This window comes from Salvelinus namaycush, chromosome 30 (assembly GCF_016432855.1).
Source record: "Salvelinus namaycush isolate Seneca chromosome 30, SaNama_1.0, whole genome shotgun sequence".
In the NCBI taxonomy this organism is placed as follows: Eukaryota; Metazoa; Chordata; class Actinopteri; order Salmoniformes; family Salmonidae; genus Salvelinus; species Salvelinus namaycush.
The window spans coordinates 21,065,899-21,088,957 of record NC_052336.1 but is presented as its reverse complement, the minus strand read 5'-3'; the positions used below and the strand labels follow the sequence as shown (position 1 = coordinate 21,088,957).

General features: G+C 40.4%; 3 protein-coding genes across 5 annotated transcripts; 1 reads left to right on the top strand and 2 right to left on the bottom strand.

Moving 5' to 3' along the window:
• Nucleotides 1-4,561: 4,561 nt before the first annotated feature.
• LOC120024994 (IST1 homolog) lies at nucleotides 4,562-14,812 on the bottom strand. 2 transcript variants are annotated; one of them, XM_038969407.1, is made up of 10 exons: nucleotides 14,737-14,812; nucleotides 13,982-14,078; nucleotides 10,758-10,938; nucleotides 8,801-8,888; nucleotides 8,317-8,400; nucleotides 7,195-7,305; nucleotides 6,825-6,983; nucleotides 6,370-6,495; nucleotides 5,751-5,796; nucleotides 4,562-5,618 (listed from the first exon to the last, which is right to left on the bottom strand). In XM_038969407.1, exons 2-10 carry the CDS (start codon nucleotides 14,067-14,069, stop codon nucleotides 5,446-5,448), a joined length of 1,056 nt encoding a protein of 351 aa, XP_038825335.1. In that variant the 5' UTR covers nucleotides 14,070-14,078; nucleotides 14,737-14,812; the 3' UTR covers nucleotides 4,562-5,445. The 2 variants fall into 2 exon arrangements, with proteins under 2 accessions (XP_038825335.1, XP_038825336.1); XM_038969408.1 differs by having other exon boundaries at nucleotides 5,751-5,757.
• Nucleotides 14,813-15,579: 767 nt separating this feature from the next.
• LOC120025159 (U3 small nucleolar ribonucleoprotein protein MPP10-like) lies at nucleotides 15,580-20,396 on the bottom strand. Its single transcript, XM_038969612.1, has 11 exons — nucleotides 20,264-20,396; nucleotides 19,197-19,881; nucleotides 18,921-19,081; nucleotides 18,616-18,796; nucleotides 18,338-18,479; nucleotides 18,127-18,194; nucleotides 17,375-17,512; nucleotides 17,141-17,251; nucleotides 16,510-16,617; nucleotides 16,092-16,322; nucleotides 15,580-15,866 (listed from the first exon to the last, which is right to left on the bottom strand). Exons 1-11 carry the CDS (start codon nucleotides 20,347-20,349, stop codon nucleotides 15,717-15,719), a joined length of 2,061 nt encoding a protein of 686 aa, XP_038825540.1. The 5' UTR covers nucleotides 20,350-20,396; the 3' UTR covers nucleotides 15,580-15,716.
• Nucleotides 20,356-21,701, top strand: LOC120025160 (methylmalonyl-CoA epimerase, mitochondrial-like). Of its 2 annotated transcripts, none has more exons than XM_038969613.1 (3): nucleotides 20,356-20,440; nucleotides 20,896-21,239; nucleotides 21,365-21,701. In XM_038969613.1, exons 1-3 carry the CDS (start codon nucleotides 20,371-20,373, stop codon nucleotides 21,515-21,517), a joined length of 567 nt encoding a protein of 188 aa, XP_038825541.1. In that variant the 5' UTR covers nucleotides 20,356-20,370; the 3' UTR covers nucleotides 21,518-21,701. The 2 variants fall into 2 exon arrangements, with proteins under 2 accessions (XP_038825541.1, XP_038825542.1); XM_038969614.1 differs by having other exon boundaries at nucleotides 20,414-20,637.
• The last annotated feature ends 1,358 nt before the right edge of the window (nucleotides 21,702-23,059 follow it).

Below are 23,059 nucleotides of genomic sequence, written 5' to 3'. Positions count from 1 at the left end.
CAACGTGAGTCCTATGTTCACTGTGCTCAGCAGATTGTTATGAAAGAAAGTGTAACACCCATTAGTAATACACTCATATCACCCCAGACAGTTATCTAAGTTACTGTATCTCAATGCCATGGCAGAGATTGTCTAAGAACTCCTCTGACTCATGTCCGTAACTCTGTGTGTCACTGCAAGCTATGGAGTTGATCACCAACAGCACATGTGAATAAACAGCTCTGTCCAAGTCAGTTTAAATTGTTAGGTTCTAACTTTCTGGTACAAACTCCAGGCGGACACAAAGAATGCTCAAATTAGATTCATTTCACCCAATTGGACGCTTCGGCTGACTGACATAAGGACACATAGTTACAGTCTTTTAGCTACAGTACAGTAGATGTCACAGTAGGATGATCCAGTCTGGGTCAGATGACGGTCTGGCTCTGTCCTCGAGATACGACTCCGCTATCTGCATCCGGTTGTCTTCACTCCACTCCCCTGCTACGACGTGGAAAGCCATCTTCCCACAGAAACTAGACAGTTGGATAGTAACTTAACCGTGATCTTATCATAAACCAGACAGGTGGTTTCTATAAATTTTTGCAAAACATGTTCTAACCCCAGACAAATGGCTCCTATCCAACCCTTATGGAATCATTCTTGCACTCAAGAGACAGGCCACTTTTGTACTTTCCCTATGCCTCAATACAATACACATAGATTATTCAACCTAATCCATAACAGAATAATTACTACTGATTTGCTAATTATACAAGAAAGGGTGCTCAGGTCATAACGGTCTCCAAAAAACTCACTGGGCAAAGACATGTTGGAGTTGTCAACAAATGGTTATTCAGTTTAAAATCAAACTGTTGATTTTTGGATCACAATTCTTTGATGTTGGTATTGATAATGGTAACAATGTTGACTGGACCAATTGAGTCACTCACTCCTCATTCCCGACATCAGAACTGACAGCTGATAAGGAGCTGAAAAGGTGACAGTTTAACAGTCTGATGTGACAAAGAACAGAACTCTCCTCTCCTCATCAGAAACCTATTAGAGTCTGTATAGTTGTCTTTCTCTCTCAGTCCACAATGTTAATATGTTTTTTCCTCTGCTAGTTAGCACGCACAGTGTAGTGCACAAACCCCCTGTAAGGAAAGTATGCAAGGTCACATTATCTCGAAGACTAAGAATGCTAAATAAAACAACAATCTAAGTCCTTGCATGCCTCCCTGGGTAATGAGAAACAGGCAGCTCCACCAAAACATGACATTTCTGCTGAGGGCTTTGAGATCCATTGTGCAGTACATGCAGTTGATAATGTGTTCATTCATTTTGTGAGTCTCCATAGAACTGAAGGCTGAACCTGAGAAAATGTGTGTGTTTGTGTAATCCGTCATTTAATCTCTGCAAGGCTTCAGTATCAATGGAGATTGCCATAGAGGTAAATCCCACTGCAGCAACAATGGTGGTCCAATGGTCAGACAGAACGTTATCCATTCCAAACTAATATCTGACCCCAGTTAAAATGATTTGGGCCCTCCGCAGAATAGGTTTTTAATAAAAAGCACAAATTAATGAATTCAAGTCTATGTGAGAAATTAATTTAGTACATTTCTTGGGGAATTGCCAGCTAATAAAATGTTGGAAGAGGGGATATTAATATTCTCGGAACCTAAATTGAGTCAGTCAGAGTTTGGCCATGAGCAGAAAGGAGAGGGCTTCAGGGCTTCAACCTCCGCCTGGGTGACTCATGGCAGGGAAGCAGCCTTCTCCAATTGGTTGTTTTCTTTTTATTCTTGCTATTTTAAAACCCTTCGCTAAACTCTCTCCCCTCAAACTCTATACTCTGCAGAGAGAGGGTTGTGTTGTCCTCAGGTAGAATATAATAAGAATAATATTATATTGTGTACAGTAACTTAATTGTCTTAGTTGATCTTTGTTGTTAGGTCAAACCAACCTGAGAAACCAGGACTTATTCTGCTTCATTTCCCCTATGCGCTTTACTCAATACTCCAAACAGCGGAAAATCACTGAAAATGTAATTAAACTTGAAAGTGTTTTTCGACAGTAACCTCACTCATCACCAGGTGCGAATGTAATCGTATGTGGCATCAGAGGACCTTTTCACAGAACATTATTAAAATGGGGCCGGTGGAGAGCATTGGCTGAACCGGGGCCAAACCCCAAGACCCATCAAATGTTCTCTCAACATCAACAAAAAATCCAGCACTGAACAAATCCTAGTTCTCCAGTGCGCAAACATGTAAGCCTATGTAGTTAGCAGTTTGAGCAACTTTAGGCTTATGTTTACTGTGAACACTCGGGCTGTACCCCGCAGCCATTCCTACACCACCAGACATGTATGTGCCCCTGTCTCTCTATCCCCTACTCTGCCACATACAAACTGCATGACCCCTGTCTGTAAACAGCACCATGCAGAGCTGAACACCAGTGGACTCTTAAAGACTATCCTCTGCCCTATCCCTATCTCAGAAGGGGGTAGCAGCCTTTATTGCCACCAGGGAGAGGAGACAGAGCTGTCAAAACAGCTCATCATCGTCCACAGTCAGAGACGTTTAGTGGCGATGCACAGTGACTCACCTAGCTGGGTCAGTTTGACACTCTCAGAATAAGCAAATTCATGCAGCTACAGACAACTTAGAATAGAACCTCTCAGACAGCCATCTGGACAGGACGCTCTGTGATGTGACCATGAATACAATAGGAGAGCCACAGATCAAAGACCACTCTGATGTAGCATCTCCTCTCTTTGAAGTTATAAGGACTCTGAGCACTGTAGGCCAGTGGCAACTTAATTGGGGAGGATAGGCTCATAGTAATACCTGGAACGGAGTTCATGGAATAGTATCGAACACATCAAACACATGGTTTCCAAAACACATCAGACAAAAGGTTACGTTAGCATTGACAAAAGCCTCAAGCTCCTGAGAGTTCCAGGAAAACACCCCATTGCGATGCTACAGATCTACACAAGACAATTGTCAAACAAGCCTCCCTCTGCAGGAACCTGGGTTGTGATCTGCAAGCACACATCTTGGGAAACTTCCTGAAAAGGAGCTTCCACTGAAGTACACTTATTTTTATTTCTGTTTGTTTCAAGGTATTTTCAAGGTCATTGAATGAAACCCTGCTCTCTTGGAGATGGGTCCCTCAACACTTAGGAGACACGTTTCTGTGTCCTTTGTTTAACACTTTACCTGCCACATCCACTGAGGCATCCATATCAGTCAAGCTTCACTGTTCATGTAGTAATTTACCCTCTCTAGTGGCAGTACTAGAATCTACACTGCACTACCAACTGAGTTCCTTTGATTACAGTAGAACTGCTTCACTTGACAAGATATGACAACACCGAAACAATTACATCTAAGAAAATTAGCCACCCCAGAACTTCAATTAGAAAGATGTCCTTTATTAGACAGAAAAAAACATAGGCTATTATCTGTTTTATGTGACAAGATATACGGTACACTTGCTAATCAAAGTTGGTATCAAACATTCTTCAAACAATCCTACATTACACCTTAGAGGATGATCAGTCAAAGCAGTGAGCGGGTCACTACACTAGTGTTAGTCTTATTTTAGGATGGTGGAGTAGACAGCCCTAACTTCCACCCATCATATATTAGTGAAAGCAAGCTATAAAACAAGAACAGCAAATCCACCCCCCTTTCTCACCTTCATCAAAACTACTTCTTCCATCACCAAGATTCAACACATTTTTATCAAACACAAAATCAAAACTTTGAACAACTTTCAAGAAAGATTATATATGTTACCAGTGATGTAAAGTACTTAAGTAAAAATACTTTATAGTACTACTTAAATCTTTTTTGGGGGTATATGTACTTCACTATTTATATTTGACAACTTTTACTTTACTACATTCCAAAAAATAAAAAATGTTTTACTCCAAACATTTTCCCTGACACCCAAAAGTACTCATTACATTTTGAATGCTTAACAGGACAGGAAAATTGTCAAATTCACACACTTTTCAAGAGAACATCCCATGTCATCTCTACCGCCTCTGATCTGGAGGGCTCCCTTAACACAAGCTTATTTTGTAAATTATGTCTGAGTGTTGGAGTGTGCCCCTGGCTCTCCGTAAATTAAAAAAACACAAATATTGTGCTTTCTGGTTTGCTTAATATAATTAGAAATTTATACTTTTAATACTTAAGTATATTTAAAACCAAATACTTTGACTTTTACACAAGTAGTATTTTACTTAAGTAATTTTCTGTTCAGGCATCTTTACTTTTACTCAAGTATGACAATTGGGTACTTTTCCCACCACTGCATGTTACGTGTACATATTTGAATATACTTTAGAATGGGAAGGCCTCTGATGATGGTAAATGCAGTGTGGCACATAAGACACACATTCATAGATAACATACTGAATCACACTATAAACCTCTTTTACACAAAGAGGAAGAACCCATTACATTTTGAGGGCCGTATTTACATCAAACTTACATGGTCAAGTGGTTTTTCATATAGAGTATAATTTCTGTCACTAGTCAAATCATGCATTCCATTTGTCAATTCACTGCATGGGTTATATTACACAAACACAGAAAGTGCATGTATAGGGTTAAACTAAATACTCTTTTTTTTTTTTAAGTGGATTTTATTATGAGAAAAAATATGTACAAAATAAACATATTTTCCAACTCTTGCCTTCAACCTACCAACATATTTTGGCTGTACAAATAAAACAATTCCTGTAAATAGCATTGTGTATTACATATTTCAATTTCCTACTTTATCAATCAAGTCTGATTGAATCCCTCCACCCCATGTAAAGTAACAGATCGGTCATAGAACTGGTTTCAGACGTCACCAAAGGTTCAGAGCCAGAGTACTGAGAGTAAAACCCAACAGACAGGGTGCTACGGCCTTGAATATGTCCTAGGCCTGAATTTTGACACAATGGGTGTGCCAGAAAACAGGTTTTTCTAGTATGCGATTTAGTGACCGGTAAAAAATTGTTTCATGAAACCCACAACGACAAACTATTGAGATCCTGTATTACTCAATCCAGTCTCTGGACGAGAGACACTATTAGATTATTCGACTATTCGACTATTAACCAAATATTGGCTCATACTGTGAGTCAAGGGGATACGTGACAACCATAGCAACGAGAAAGATTGAGGTGTTACATAGAGTACTAGTAACAATCAGGAAGGCCATTTTATATCCAGAGTGCTCATATAAAGATCACATCTATACGGCCCAGTTTTGATTGGACGTAGTCGATAATATAATGTACTTCAAAATGTACTGTCAAATAGCCCTCTAAAGGGCCTTCACCTGTTTGAATGAGGTACAGTTAATGTTAACATCAGTGCCAATCCAAATATTTCCTGATACTGTAGCTGCAGTGACTGACAAGACAGTATAGCATGATGGGATACTGGAGGACTAGGTCTTCTTCTTCAGATCCTCAAAGCGGCGTGACAGGTCATCAAAGTCGATGTCATCAGAGCTCGCAGTGTTTCGTCCAACTCCAAAGGAGGAAGTGGGAAGCGTGTCGGGAACTGAGGGCAGCTCAGGGAGAGCGTTGTTATCGTAGATCTGGGATGAAGGCCCGGGGCCTGTGGAAAGAACATAGGTTTAGAATGACATTACAAATACACCCCAATGCAACCCTTATGCAAGAAGCAAGCAACAATATCGTTGAAGAGATTGACGTGTAGAAAATGAAATATTATTTGAAAACAACTTACCAGAGACCTGGGATCGATCAGAAGGTTTAATAGACAGCTCATCAATCTAAAAAATACACACACATATCATTATCTCTCTACCCTGCCTGCATGTTGACATGTTCAAGTTGTATAGATACATGAGAAGGCAGAGAAAAACAATGTTTGGATGTTAGTATGTGATTGGGGGAGGAATAATCATTGAAGTAGTGCATTGCAGAGAAAGTCAACACCGCTGGGGTAAGAATTAGCTCTTGCTTTTTGCTCATAATATAACTAACCTCAAATTGCATTCACTTCACTATGAAGAACATTGCTTCCCTGCCACATCCAGTAACATACTAGTTTGACAGCAAGCAGATCTGTTTCAGCATATTATAAATCACTCAGAGCATTCAAAAGACAGTCGTATGCAGTTCAGCACAAGGTTAGTGATTAGCAGTTAATGTGGAAACGGCCATAGCTGGTATTCTATCTGTTCTTATCCAATCCCTATCACGTCCCTGAAGCATAGCACTGTGCTGCAGAGACAAGCGACGGCACAAGCAAACTATAATGAACTCCTCTTCCCTGAAAGGTGAACTGGCCGTCTGTCCATCTGTCTGGAGAAGCAGAAGGGGCAGGGGGCTCTGACACTTACAGACTGGTAGGTGGGAGGGCAGCTCGGCAGCTCAGGGGGCGGCCCTCCTCTCATTGGAGGCTGGAAGTTGTTAAAGCCATCATATGTGCCAACAGAGGGGCCGTTGAACCCTATGGGGCCGGGCATCTAAAGAAAAATACCATACATGTATAAAAACATCACATTCATATCAACATCTCTATATTTCTTAAAGCTGGAATCCTTAATGGTGAAACAGCCATGTCTGTTGGCGGTATTACAACAACAACGAAGTTACTGCAAACAACTAAGACTGTTTTCTTCCGCTCTGACATCGTCGCACACGCGGAATAGAAAAGCACAATATGTACTGCTGCACGACCAATAGCGGTCAGCGGCGCTGTTTCCCCCCTACTGCGGACTCCATCTGTAAGCAACGATCTCGCCAAACAAGAGTGGTGTCATTCAAGACACTATTGGAAAAAAGATGGTCTTACGGCTCCTTTGGGTGTTGGGTAGCTGAACGCTGATGGGGGGGCCATGGGCATAGGCATGGCTCCAGCGGTGAAGCCGCCGCCGCCACCTCCTCCGCCTGGCTTCTTGAAGTCAGAGTCCACGTCTATGAGGTCAGCCTCCTCGCCTGTACACACCTCTGGCTGCGGGGGGGGGTGTAATTAAAATTAAAATCAAATGTTATTCATCACATGCCTAGTTAACTATTTAGCAGTCTTATGGCTTGGGGGGGGGGGGGGGGGGGGGGGGGCTTTCAGGGTCCTGTTGGTTCCAGACTTGGTAGTATATAAATAGTAGAGTCAGTCAGGGGGTGGGCACAGGGAGACAGTTAGGTTATCATCATCAGCTACTCACTCTGACCATGGCGTCTGACTCGTAGGGCACGTTGTAGTTCTTGGCAATCTCAATGAGGTAGCGCTCCACCAGGATCTTAGGAGGAGCCTCTACACTCAGTTTGTGCATGAGCTATGGGGTAAAGTAGAGAAATATACCAATCAAAAGTTTAGATAACTTTAGATTGTAGAATAATAGTGAAGACACCAAAACTATGAAATACCACACATGTAGTAACAAAAAAAAGTTAAACAAATCTAAATATATTTTAGATTCTTGGCATTCTCTCAAACAGCTTGATGAGGAATTATTTTCCAACAGTCTTGAAGGAGCTCCCACTTTCCACCGGTCTAATGTCCAATGCTTGCGTTTCTTGTCCCAAGCAAGTCTCTTATTATTGGTGTCCTTTAGTAGTGGTTTCTTTGCAGCAATTCGACCATGAAGGCCTGATTCACACAGTCTCCTCTGAACAGTTGATGTTGAGATGTGTCTGTTAAGCATTTATTTGGGCTGCAATTTCTGAGGCCGGTAATTCTAATGAACTTATCCTTTGCAGCAGAGGTAACTCTGGGTCTTCCTTTCCTGTGGCAGTCCTCATGAGAGCCAGTTTCATTATATTGCTTGATGGTTTTTGCGACTGCACAAAGTTCTTGAAATGTTCCATATTGACTAACCTTCATGCCTTAAAGTAATGATGGGACTGTCATTTCTCTTTGCTTATTTCGACTGTTCTTGCCATAATATAGACTTGGTCTTTTACCAAATAGTGCCATCTTCTGTATACCACCCCTACCTAGTCATAACACAACTGATTGGGATTTCTTTCCTTAATGCGTTTGAGACACAAATTAATTTTAAGGAACACCTGTTAATTGAAATGGATTTCAGGTGACTACCTCATGAAGCTGGTTGAGAAAATGCCAAGCGTGTGCAAAGCTGTCATCAAGGCAAAGGGTGGCTACTTTGAAAGATCTCAAATAGAAAACACTTTTTTGGTTACCACATGATTCCATGTGTGTTATTTCATATTTTTTGATCTACAATGTAGAAAATAGTACAAATAAAGAAAAACCCTTGAATGAGTAGGTATCCAAACTTTTGACTGGTACTGTATCTTGAAGCAGATCATCTCAAAATGCATACCCTATCATTGACTGTCCCGATTTGGTTTGTCCTACAGAGCTTGCCATACTCCTTGCTGTATTTGGCACACAGCTGATCAGACACCTGTATGGAGAAAGCACAGTATCAAGGATCACAATACAGCAAAAAGTGTACAAACTGCATTACATTTTTTTTTACTGAGGACTAGTTTCAAGTTTTATTAGTCGTATGTAGGGGATACGCACTGTATACATGGTCCAACTAAATGCTTACTTGCAGGTTCCTTCAACAATGCAACAACAATAAATAATAAAAAGATAAGAATACGAACATCAAGTAAATGGCTCAGTAGAATAGAATAATACATAGCATAAGTATAATACAGAAAGGCACAATTTATAGTCCAATAGTTACATGTGTATTGGGGAAGGGGCAGGGGTGGGATGCAAGGATTTAAATTAGGCAGTATAATAAGACTAGTCCAAGCGACTAGACATGTTAACGCACATTGCATACTACTCACAATTTTAAGCTCGTTGACCTCAGACTGCAGACGTGGGGCTGCCCAGATGAGAGTGGACACAGCCTCCTGCAGGCCAGGGTCCAGCTCCCTGTCAAGAAACAGACAAATAGGTGTTAAGGACATGGCGTGACAGATCTTTTTCACTCGTCTGAATGCTCAAATGAAAAATGGTCTGTAACATCATGGGCCAAAAGGGAGACATAAAATTGTGTTGTATGATGCAAGGAACCACTTTACAAAATACCTTTATCATTACCATACAGAGAATCGTAAAAATGTAAGCCACCCTCCGCCTATTGACTTCTTTGCATATGTCAAAAAAAAATAGAACACAGCCCCTTAAAAAAAATACATGTTTTGTCACATACACCAGATAGGTGCAGTGAAATGTGTAGTTTTACAGGGTGAGCCATAGTAGTACTGCAGCCCCTGGAGCAAATTAGTGTTAAGTAACTTGCTCACGGGCCCATCTACAGATTTTTCACCTTGTCGGCTCGGGTATTCCAACCAGCAACCTTTCGTTACTGGCTCAACGCTCTAACCTACAGGCTACCTGCTGCCCTTTTAAGGCTCTCCTGGAGAATGGTTGGCAATCCTTAAAATAGCGTAAATCATTTTTACACTTACAAACAAATACTATTTAATGAATAAGGGATCAAATGGCTTATGTCGGCTACTTCAAAGCAAGGTAAATTACTAACCATATGAAGGTTTTCGTGGAGAACTATTGACAGGATAGGAGTAATTTCAAAATTAGGCTACTCTTAGGGCCGGGGCGATACTCGTTAGTACCGTGGCATGGAAACAAAACACAAAGCAAATTTAACTTCTTTATGAAAACAGCCCTAATGTTGGAAACAAACATTATGTTGTCATCCAGTCATTTATGTATTTTTCTAAGCTACAGCACACAATATTTTACATACAGCAGGTTTTTAAAAAGGAACAAAGAATTGGATCCGCTTCGGGTTTTCATTTTTGCCATGGAAGAAATATTGCGCCACTGGTATCGTCCAGGCCCTAGCTATTCTAATAGTATGTTTTAACACTGTCAGAATGACATGCCCAATGTTGAATAGAGGGGAATACAGTCAACTCCCAATTGAGTGTTTGAGATGCGTGTTTTATAACAGGAGTAGGTTAACGCTTTCATCTGCGTGAAGGTAATTTATTCAAGAGCGCTAGACAACATAGGTCATCGGGACATGACATTAATACATGCTATTAGCTAAATACTTAACTAACCAGGCTACACCATATGTTTTGAATTGGCTAACTAGTCCGTTTGTTTGTCTATCATTATTTTATAGGCCATAGTCTAGCTGCTGCAATCTCTCCCCGCAGGCCCAATGACACTGGCATATACTCATGGGATGCACACATGACTTTTCCAGGATTTTCATGGCCGTATGATCCGTTTGTAAACCAAAAATGTACTGTCTCTGGGCAAATAACTCACTAACTAGCAAGGAATATCAACAAATACCCTGTCAATGCAATAATTCTGCTCCGATGCGCTCTGCAGAAATTGGGAGAACAGCACGCAACACATTGCATGCTGAAGATACTGGTCCAATTCTGATCGGAGCAATTTTAGGATTGAATTTTTTTGCATGTCCATCCAGACAACTTACAGTAAATCTATATTCTTCTGGTCCAACTACTTGTTTTACCTGTCCCGGACAAGCATTAAATGTCAAGCCCTGAAGGATAAACTCAAACACCGATAATAGGGCAAGGAGTTTTTCCTTGACCAGAAGAAATTTTGTCTCTTCTTTCAATTGCCTTTACTCGATTCCTTGCATCCTCTCTCGTCTCGGTCTCAAAACGCATTGGAAGAGAAGTCCCAAGGCTTCTCCCCTCATCCAATGTGTTTTGAGGAGGCGGCAAGGGGGCAAGGAAATAAACAATTGAGAAAGAGCCTCCTTTTCCGAGTCCTCTAGGCTGGCTCATTTACTTCATGGACTGGATGAGGCCAAAGCGAGCCAGCAGCAGGTCACAGTACAGTTCTAGGATCTCCATGGCCTCTACCAAGTAGTCCTCTCTGATGATGTGCTCCACACGGATCCGTGCTCGCTCATCCTTCCCTGTTGACAGGTAGTCTGCAATTTCCTTCCGCGCCTTCTGAGCTAGCTCAGCTACAAAGAGACAGAAGATCCATTCTGTAAGCATTTATTTTAAAGACAACCCGAGATACAAAAATGTCAATTAACAGAGACGAGGCTACAGCTTGCACGTTGTTTGTGTGTATGTACAGTACCAGTCAAGAGTTTGGACACGCCTATTCATTCATGGGTTTTTCGTTATTTTAACTATTTTCTACATTGTAGAATAGTGAAGACATCAAAACTATGAAATAACACATGGAATCATGTGGCAACTAGAGGTCGACCGATTAATCGGAATGGCCGATTAATCGGCCGATCATAACAATCGGAAATCTGTATTTTTGGGCGCCGATTTAATTATTTTTTTGAACACCTTTATTTAATCTTTATTTAACTAGGCAAGTCAGGCAAGTCAGTTAAGAACACATTCTTATTTTCAATGACGGACTAGGAACGTTCTGCCTCGCAGAACGACAGATTTTTAACCTTGTCAGCCCGGGGGATCCAATCTTGCAACCTTACAGTTAACTAGTACAATGCTCTAACACCTGATTACATTGCACTCCACGAGGAGCCTGCCTGTTAGCGAATGCAGTAAGCTAAGGTAAGTTGCTAGCTAGCATTAAACTTATCTTATAAAAAACAATCAATCAATGACTGTCATTGCTCCAATGTGTACTTAACCATAAACATCAATACACAAGTATATATTTTTAAACCTGCATATTTAGCTAAAAGAAATCCAGGTTAGCAGGCAATATTAACCAGGTGAAATTGTGTCATTTCTCTTGCGTTCATTGCACGCAGAGTCAGGGTATATGCAACAGTTTGGGCCGTCTGGCTCTTTGCGAACTAATTTGCCAGAATTTGACATAATTATGACAACATTGAAGGTTGTGCAATGTAACAGGAATATTTAGACTCATGGATGCCACCCGTTAGATAAAATACGGAACGGAATAAACGTTTTGTTTTCGAGGTGATAGTTTCCGGATTAGTCAAAGGTATATGGTTTAGAGAGAAATAGTCAACGCTTTATAATTCCTGTAATAACTTGCGGCTGAACTTGAAAGGGGTTCCTTAGTTATTTTACCGTTCATGTCTTCCATAGAGAATGTCTTGATCTACTTCAAATAAGGTCTGTGTTTCGTGCAGGCATAAACCGCCTCAACGTTTTGATTCTAGTGAGATTTACACGGGTATAAGGTAACATTTGTCAACATATTTTCATGAATCCACTCTACAAAAAGAATTATCTTCGCTTATATTTAGCCAATATTGATCAGAGTTACCTTGTCCTATGCATATCTACACAGTTATAAAATTGGCACGGTGATGTAAGCCTACACGAAACACAGACCTTATTTTAAGTGAATCTAAAAATATCCTATGGAATAAATGAAGGAACCGCTTTTCAGATTTTGCTAGAAGATGTCATGGGAATTATGACTCGCACTTTGGTTGTCAATTCTTACCATGCCCATTATTAAAATAGGATTTCCTGCATATAGAAATTCAAGTTTTTGTTTTCAACATTCATCACAGGTAACTTAAACTCTATTTTTATTCAAACAGTTGAGAGTATTTGTCTCCTAAGCAGACTCTTCAGTATCATTGTCACTTCAGAGCTGTGTGTGTGTGTGTGTATTTATGTATTACATTAAGTTAAAATAAAAGTGTTCATTGTTCATTCAGTATTGTTGCAATTGTCATTATTACAAAAATGTGTGTGTGTGTATGATATATATATATATAAAAAACATTTTTTTCTAATAAATCGGCCGATTAATCGGTATCGGCTTTTTTTGTCCTCCAATAAATCGGTATCGGCGTTGAAAAATCATAATCGGTCGACCTCTAGTGGTAACCCCCAAAAATGTTAAACAAATCAAAATATATTTTATAGTTTAGATTCTTCAAAGTTGCCACCCTTTGCCTTGATGACAGGTTTGCACAGTCTTGGCATTCTCTCAACCAGCTTCACCTGGAATGCTTTTCCAACTGTCTTGAAGGAGTTCCCACATATGCGGGGCACTGGTTGGCTGCTTTCCCTTCCCTCTGCGGTCCAACTCATCCCAAACCATCTCAATTGGGTTGAGGTCGGGTGATTGTGGAGGCCAGGTCATGTGGTGGGAACCACACATGCAGAGATCAGCCGTTCACCTACTCCGCGTCTCACAAAGACACGGCGGTTGGAACCAAAAATCTCAAATTTGGAGTCATCAGACCAAGGGACAGATGTCCACCGGTCTAATGTCCATTTGCTCATGTTTCTTGGCCCAAGCAAGTCTTCTTATTGGTGTCCTTTAGTAGTGGTTTCTTTGCAGCAATTTGACCATGAAGGCCTGAATCACACAGTTTCCTCTGAACAGTTGATGTTGAGATGTGTGTTACTTGAACTCTGAAGCATTTATTTTGGGCTGCAATTTCTGAGGCTGGTAACTCTGATGAACTTATCCTTTGCAGCAGAGGTAACTCTGGGTCTTCCATTCCTGTGGCGGTCCTCATGAGAGCCAGTTTCATCATAGCGCTTGATGGTTTTTGCGACTGTACTTAAAGAAACGTTCAAAGTTCTTGAAGGTTAGTCAATCTGGAAAATGTCATGTTTTAGTAATGATGGACTGTTGTTTCTCTTTGCTTATTTGAGCTGTTCTTGCCATAATATGGACTTGGTCTTTTACCAAATAGGGCTAAATTCTGTATACCACCCCTACGTTGTCACAACACAACTGACTGGCTCAAATGCATTAAAAAAGACAGAAATTCCACAAATTAACTTAAGGCACACCTGTTAATTGAAATGCATTCCAGGTGACTACCTCATGAAGCTGGTTGAGAGAATGCCAAGAGTGTGCAAAGCTGTCATCAAGGCAAAGGGTGGCTACTTTGAAGAATCTCAACTATAAAATGTAGATTTTTTTAACACTTTTTTGGTTACTTCATGATTCCATGTGTTATTTCATAGTTTGATGCCTTCACTATTCTACAATGTAGAAAATAGTAAAAAGAAAGAAAACCCTTGGAATGAGTAGGTGTCCAAACTTTTGACAGGTACTGTAGTTGCCAGACTCACTTTTCTTTTTCTCCAAGAGCTTCAGGCGATTGATCACCAGTCGGAGATTGACCCGGAGTCTTTCTGCTTTGAATCCTCCACCGAGCATGATGGCCAGCTAAGGAAACAAAATAAGTTGGTATTAAAAAGAGGAGCCAATACATTCAGGCAAGTCTGACTATTTCTTTGCCACACTGACATCACCCACCATATTGTTTCCACCTATCCTTTGATCAGAGAACGTGAAGATGAAGGAGGTGGGGGAATAAGGAGAGGGAATAAGGAGAGGTTTCGACCCTAGTGAGTCATCACCATCGTATGAGCGTGTTGATGGCCACACCAGTAACTACAGGCAGGTAGGACTGAAGCGGGCATATAAAACAGACAGCCATTGAGCTAACAGTAGTATCCATCCTCTGAAACCAATAACTGGCTAACTTACATCGCCTCTATCAGCAATTCAGAAAGCATACACATTTTACTTAGTTTAATTAACAAAATCCACGTTCATGGATCACATAGTAAAGGAAATGGTTAGCTAACTAGCTAGTTTGCACAACAAGGATGAAGAAATCTAGTTAGCTAGCTACTAGTAGTTATGCTAGCAAGATAGCTAGCTAACGTCAGCTAGTTTGATAAACAAAGCAGTGATGTTAGAATCAAAACGTTTCCAGCTAGTTACAGTAATGTTACCTATAAAAAACGATCAACCAATAAAAGCATAGTATATATAATAATGTACATTTTATATCTAATACACCATTTGTTTACATTACCTGTTAGGATCGTTAGCTAGGTAAACAGCAACTTGTCGAGTTGCTTGACTTCCGTGAATGTGAGCCTTCCTATCCCACAAAGAAACAGATGACAGTGACGTCACGGGACATTTTCAAAACGTGGCCGGTTTACACCTGCTGTTTACACCACTAGAAGGCGATGGTGGATTGGAGAGGCATAAAATAGATTTCAAAGAAATTAGACCCAATGCCATAAATGTACAGTACACTAGCTACATAGCCAGATATGTTTTGAGAAAGACAACCACAATATAGCTGGTCAAACTGCACAGGGCAGCAAGACCGAGTTTCAAAACTACACCCCGCAGCTCTTTTTTCTTTAGACCATAAAAGCCCTTTAAATATTCACTCACATGAAAAAGAAGCTGCAAGTAGTAGTAGTGTGAACTTTGAACAAGAAGCACTAATTTAATCAATTATTTATCTAAATAATAATACTACGTTTTTATCACGTACACAGGAGGTGCAGTAAAATGTGGTTTTACGGGATGTCTACTCATTCCGAATACCTGCGGGTTTTCGCTCCTCCCTTGTACTTGATTGATGAATTAAGATCACATTAGTAAGGAACTCCCCTCACCTGGTTGTCTAGGTCTTGATTGAAAAAAAAAAAAAACAGCAGACCTTCCATGGAATGAGTTTGGCTCCCGTGTTACAGGGTCAGCCATAGTAGTATGGTGACCCTGGAGAAAATGATGGTTAAGTGCCTTGCCCAAGGGCACATCAGCAGATTTTTCACCTGATGCTCACAGATCGATTAGCTGAACAGATTAATAGTGTGAATCTAATTGGTCACAAAAAGTTAGAATAAATTACATCGTGACAAGTTTAGCTTTTTTTATTGCAAATTACAAACTTGCGAGCACTGGTTAACATAAATTGCAGCTTTCTCTTTAAAAATCTGTACAAAGAAATACGCATTACCATAACACATACATCATCATAACACAATCTAAATGTTACAACTTGAGTTTGCTGGCTGAGACTTCTTTGTGTTTCTTCTTCTTGGAGCCCGGGTCCTTGGCTCCTTTGATCTGGCTCTTCACTTGGTCTTGTAGTTGGGAGAAGAAGGCGGAGGAGGAGCGGAGAGCTTTATCCTTCCCCTCATCCTTGAACAGAACAAATAAAAAAAGCTCAACATCTATTTTTAAGAAACTATTTGCAACTGTGACAGCTGAATCCTAGCTATTGTAATAAATACAAATGAAAATGTGTGGAGTACACAATGGCCTTATCAGTCTATAATGATCACACAAATATAATGGAGGGGCTTTCATTTGAAAAACAATGTTAACTAAATATAAAAACGAGACATGCAGAAAGAAAACACTGACCTTTAATAATGTTGCTTTGCCTCCCTTTGTGAGTTTCTTGAGGTTTTCTGCCACCTCTGCTTTTGATTGTTTCTTATTCTCTCCAGTTCTGTTAGCCTCCTTCAGTTTCTGTCTCTTCTCCTTCTCGTGGATCTTGATGCGCTTCACCTTCTTCTTCTTGCGTCTCTCTCGTTTCTTGTCTGTGGGGGTCTTTTCAGAGTCACCCAGCACGTCTCCAGCCTTGTTCTTCCCCTAAGATCAGAAAGGAAACGGTGTTACCCTGGCCTCAGAAGCATCTACTAAAAGGCTACTATGATGGAAAACACAGTAGTTCATTGGCTGTCTTCAACCCTTGAATGCTTTTGTACACGTCAGTATACTCCACTAGAATACGATTTCCCATAACATGAAACATTATGGAGAGGAATGCATGACAAACCTTGACTTCCTCTGGAGCCAATAGAGTGGCATTACTGGCACTGACTGGAGCAACTTCCTCCATAGCAATAGAAGGCAAATTGGAGACAACTTTCACTTCAGGAACAGGCTGCAGGACACAAAGAAAAGGTCAAACATATCAACATTGTGCAAAAGCGTTCCCTTCATTATAAACTGGGTGGTTCGAACTCCGAATGCTGATTTTCTGACAGCCCTGGTATAGCACTGTATTCAGGTATGACAAAACATTTATTTTTAAACCACGGCCCAGGGCTGTATCCAGGCAGTCCGCCATGCATAACAGCCCTTAGCCGTGGTATATTGGCCATATACCACATCCCCTTGAGCCTTATTGCTTAAATATAGCATCTTTAAAAGGCAAGCATAAATTCTGGTTGTCATGCAAATGCTACAGTTTTCCACATAAAACATACAAATACATGACAAAGTACAGAACAATAATAGACAAGAACATCATAACATATTACATTAAATAAATAAGTTATATATAGGAAAGACAGAGACAACAAAAATACTACTTACGCACTATTCTTATATACAGTACAGTTAAATTAGATCTTTAAAAAGATTAGAGATGCTGTGATACAAGATGCTTTTTTAAAGCAACTCACCGGTTTGGGTGTGAAGTGGAAGTTAGAGAGAGCGTCAAGTTTAAGGAATAGAGAATCCATGAGCTTTTGAATTTCTGCATGGGCTGGGTTTTCTTCATCCTCTGTCTTTTGCTGAAATACAAGGGAAATAGATAGAAATAATATAAATAATTCATTCAACAAACAAAAAATGCTTTAATTGCAATATAGAAAAAAGCCAAGTATGTTCACACTAAAATATAATGGAATAACGACCTGATTCTGCTTGAGGTACTCTTGCTCATAAACCTCTGCAAGGCTCAGCTTGCTCTTCTCATGGTCCAGAGTCAGCCTCTTCTTGTACTCAAATACCTCTTCCTTAGGCTTCTCCTTGTGCACCACATCATCCCACACCTTCGAAAAAAACACAAGACAGAAAATAAAATCACCTTTGAAATGTGCCAATGTGGTTACATCGGAACTAAATACTGGATAGACCTATACTTGTTCTACCTATTTACTCAATGAAACAATGATGACACGATGATGACATTCAGCTGGATCCAACTGAGAATAGTTGTTCAGTATGTTGTCAAGATTGAGTTATGTCTCTAGAGACGGGTTAGCTAACAACGTCACGAAAACGATGCACGCGATTCAATGGTGCAGACGTTCGTGTGATGTTGTGATTCTGAATGGCCAGATACAGTAGCTAGCAACAATGACTGACGCTGCCATGTGGAGAATCATAGGTGGCTCTTTTCAGCTAGTTTTATCTTGTTCTTGATACTATGTCTTGTTTTGAATGATGTCTATGCTAAAATGGCTCAAATTCACTAGCTAGCAAAAACTATAACAATGTACTTGAAAGACAAGTTCTCATTGTGCAAATGTATGTTTTCAATAAACAGTGGAGACGAAATATAGTTTACATGTTGTCAACAATCTAAGCCAACCCAGTCTGTTTTGCCCCCTAGTTGAGCATTGGTCAGTTTCGTTCCTAAACAACCGACCGTCTATACACTGACCTGGTCTTTAATCCTCTGCTTGATTATGTCCTCCAGCTGCAAAGTGGTTTCCTCTGTTACAGCAGGGGCTGAGAGAAAACAGAGCAAAATGTTACCTGACTGAACAAACACCCTCTCTAACACACACAAACTTGCAGTAAGTAAAATACTAAACCATCTCCAACGGGACTGACAGTTAAACTGAACAGACTGACAAGCATGTGGTACGTACCCATCCTGGAGGCTGAGTCAAATGCCACATCCACCTCAAGAAGGCTGTTCTCTGGACGAGTCTGAGCAGACACCTCTCCTGTTAGTTGCCATGGCTTTTCTCCCATGGCAGCCTTTTCCAAATCCTGTATCTTTTCAGCCATCTGTGTAAGGTAAGAATTTACCATTTCATTAGTCTGCTACATAAAGTTATATATACGGCAGATGAAAAAAATAGTAAATTAAATGACACCCAACCCAATTTAGATATTCTAAAACAGCCCCTGAGGAAAAGCTTGCCTTGTCTTGTCGTTTCTCAAAGGATGATTTGGGTTCAGGTTTTGTTGCATTTTGAGATTTTCCTCCAAAGATGTCCGCCATGTCTTCTCCCTCACTGTCATCACTTTCTGCAGGTAAGTTAAAGGTCACCCGTTTCAAAGCCTCCTTGGCTTGTCTGCACTCTTCATCCTCAACGAAGTCCCTAAAACAGCAAAGGAACAAACAACTCTTATCTTAAGTACAAAATTATTATCCCTGCCCTATATTCCTTTTTGATGCAATTCCAACCATGACATTCATATGAGATTCCTGCATCAGCCACTTACTCATTTTCTTCTTCTTCGTCATTATCATCACCTTCTTCTTCTTGCATCCCATCTATACTGTTTTTCTCATCCTCTGCATCTGATTGGCCAGCTGTTTGTGCAGGATCATCATCCACAGCATCAAAGAAGTCTTTGTACTTCAGATTCCTCGAACTTTTCAGCTACAGAAAGAACATAGTACATTAATAGGAATTCAGTGTGTCTGTCTACAATAATGACCAGAAACACCACAGAACAGTAGCCAGATCGGGCAGAGAGAAAATCTATGATACATACTGTGCTTGTTTTTTTTGTTTTTTTGGAAGAAACATCTTCACAGAAGAGGCCTATGTCATCATCATCTCCAGAGGGCAAGTCCTGGAAGTAGTCTACATCACCGTCCCCCTCCTTCCCCTCCCTTCTGTCCATATCATCCAGAAAGGACTCCATCTCTGAGAGCTTGAAGAACCTGTCATCAACCTCTGATGGAGGACCCAGTGGTTTTGACTCTCTCACCGCTGAGCATTTCTTCTGTTTAGCTTGTTTTTCTAATGCGTCCACATCAAAATCTACATCAGAGTCCTCGTCTGTGTTATCCCCTCTCAAGGCATCCATAGCAGTTTTAAGCATGGGTGGTTCTTCTCCTTGCCCATCATCTTCCAAATCCCCATCTCTCGTCTCCTCTTCTATGTCTTCACCATCTTGTTCAACCCCTTCATCTGGCTCCGCATCAGCATCCTCTTCATCAAACAGGATACTCAGAGCTGTATCCAAGGCAGCCTGACTCACTGCTGTCTCAAAGTGCTTCAGCACTGCAGTATTCTGGAGCTCCAGCTCCTGCCATATCTGTTCCTCGTCAAAGTTCTCAACCACCAGCTGGTCCAGAGGGCTTCCCTTTGAGCCTGCTGGCTCGTGGGTTTTGTGTAAATCATACAGGGTCTTCGTGAGATAAGTGAAGTCTGTTGCCACGGCACCCTGAAGACTATACAAAGAAAAAATACAAATAGCAATGTTTGTTAGTATTCTTCAAGTAGTACAGCGGTTAGTAACGTTAGCAGTCTTCTTCAACCAACTCTGGCCTTGAAAACCCACGGGGTGTGCAGGGTTTTGTTCTAGCCCAGTACCCATACCTGGCTCAACTAATCAAGTGTAGCTAAATTACTAGAATCAAGTTTATCGGTGCTGCTGGGCTATCTTTAAGAATATTTGATGACGTGGTCTGGCTAACCAAACAGGGAATGCTTGCAGATGTTTGCTTGCTATATGCTAGTTAGCCTTAGCATTGTGTAACGATGGCAGCAAGTAAATTAATTGATTTTTGAGTTAAACATATCTGGATATTATTATAAAAATGTTGCACTTACCTAAGAAAATGTTCTGGATGTGCAGTTTTTATGTTTAGTAGCGTTAGACAGCACTCCAACGTGTTACCTATGTCCCCGGTAGCCATCGTTGTTCCTCACATGTGAACATGTGTGTAACAAGAGGATATGCTCCCCCCGGAAACAATCTCTGTTGTGCTACAAAGATCCGGATAGCAGGTCAGGTTAAGATTTAGCAAGCTGGATAGACAACATTAATATCTAAAATAACTGTATTTACAAGTGCAATGTACGGTTTTTAATTGAAAAGCAATATAAGGGTGCTCTATCCCATTGTCTTGACATTCAAAGCGATTCGCTATCCTAAGTTGCACGATTTTTCGAAAATATGGCGGCGTCCGTGTTGAAGGTTGCACGTAAGTATAGATAGCTGATATCTGATAAATATTGTTTCACATGTCAAAAACAGTCTCGTTAGACTTGATCTCAGGCTACACAACAAAGTAAGCTAAATCCACCGTTGTTAGTGCAGATTTACTTTTAGCAAGTGTTCCCTGTTGCTAGCTGCTTGACCTCTCCAGGTAGCATATTCAATCAAATAAGACCCGTACTCCGGAAAAAAAACAGCATGGCATGGTATGGCTGTACTAAACACTTAATTTATTTTGTTACAGGTCTCTCAAAGTGTGTTCGTCACACTTATTCTCCAACCCTGAGGACACTTTCAACCTCAACACCACTCTGCCAAGGTATTCCAGGATCTGTCTGGAAACTGGGAAGGCTAAATCACATCGCTATAGCTGTACCAGACATGGAGAAAGCCACTGCTCTTTACAGAGATGTGCTGGGGGCTCAGGTCAGCGATAAAGTTCCCCTTCCTGAGCATGGAGTCTACACTGTCTTTGTGGAGCTGGGTAACACCAAGCTGGAACTGCTGCACCCACTCGGGGAGAAGAGCCCAATCACAGGCTTCCTACAGAAGAACAAATCTGGTGGGATGCACCATATCTGCATTGAGGTGAGTCAGTCTGAGCAATGCTGCATATGCTGTTCAGCCCACGTGAATGGGCTGTATTCACTCACTCTATCCTTGTCTCCTCATCTGTTCTCTAATGGAATTGTATGTTATTTTTGTGATTTCAGGTTGATGATATCAGTGTAGCGATAGTGGATCTGAAGGCTAGGAACATAAGAACCCTGTCAGCTGAACCACGGATAGGCGCTCATGGGAAACCTGTCATGTTCCTCCACCCAAAAGACTGTGATGGAGTACTTGTGGAACTGGAGCAAGCCTGAATACCCACAGGTCTCAAAAACTCTGTAGTTCACAATTATGCGGTTTGAAAATTGATTCATTATAGCACTTTTTCAACCAGTAATAATGATAGCAAAGGTAGATTTTTAAAAATATGTTTAATACCAGGTTTTTGATCCATTTAAAAAAAATCTTTATCTTCATTAAAAGTAAGTGTCTATTTGCCTCTGCTGTGAATAAATTATATGATTGACTCTAAGCACTGTATGGTGTGTAAAAAATGTCAAATGTATTAATTAATTTCTCGTGCAAGTCAAACGTGAAGTATACATAGATAAATGTTTTTTATGTGAAACAACTCAACATTTCTTTTCACACTGATTTTAACTGAGATGATAGAGCTGCTGGGAAATATTTATTAGGAGCAAATTCAATAATCATGCACCTTTCAGCTGGCTCAGAGGAATGCTCTCTCTCATTGTGAAGAAAAGCAAAATGGCCTTTTGATTTGCAACTTCTGATAATTTCATTTGAGCTTGCTATGCAACAGGACAAATGTCTTAATATAAAAATGTATAAACAGATATGTTAAGCATATATTGAGTGTAATAAGGTTGTTTCAGTGTACTAAAAGCATTTAAGTTTAATTGCATGGACATTTTAAGCAGCCTGTCCAGTCTTATCTTTAGTGTTGCAGCAGGCTTTTCTTATTTCCTCAGTGCCGTAGTTCCCCAGGCTGTTGGGAATTGGAGTGAAGAAATGCAAAAGGAACTTCCTCACAGTTTCTGCATGAATATAAATTCATAGCCTTTAGCATATATTCCTAATGACATTAGTCAGGCTCTTGTTTTGGAACTACATTTCAGGCAATATGTTTATGTCGCTGACTTTCTGCAGTGTTAAACATGTAATCGTTTAATTTGCTGTGAAATAGGCACATTCAGTAGCTTTGCCCATCATTTGTCACCAGTCTGGTGCCTAGATCAACTCATCCTCTGCAGCAGAGATAACTCTGGGTCTTCCATTCCTGTGGCGGTCCTCATGAGAGCCAGTTTCATCATAGTGCTTGATGGTTTTTGCGACTGCACTTGAAGAAACTTTCAAAGTTCTTGAAATGTTCCGTATTGACTGACCTAAAATAATGATGGACTGTCGTTTTTCTTTGCTTATTTGAGCTGTTCATGCCATAATATGGATTTGGTCTTTTACCAAATTGGGCTATATTCTCTATACCCCCCTACCTTGTCACAACTGACTGTCTCAAACGCATTAAGAAGGAAAGAAATTCCACAAATTAACTTTTAAGAAGGCATACCTGTTAATTGAAATGCATTCCAGGTGACTACCTCATGAAGCTGGTTGAGAGAATGCAAAGGGTGGCTTTTTGAAGATACTCAAATATGAAATATATTTTGAATTAACACTTTTTGTTACTACATGATTCCATATGTGTTGTTTCATAGTTTTGATGTCTTCACTATTATTCTGTAGTATAAAGAAAAACGCTTGAATTAGTAGGTGTTCTAAAACTTTTGACCGGTAGTGTATCTTGATTACATAACTATTCAACCCTCTGACAGTGA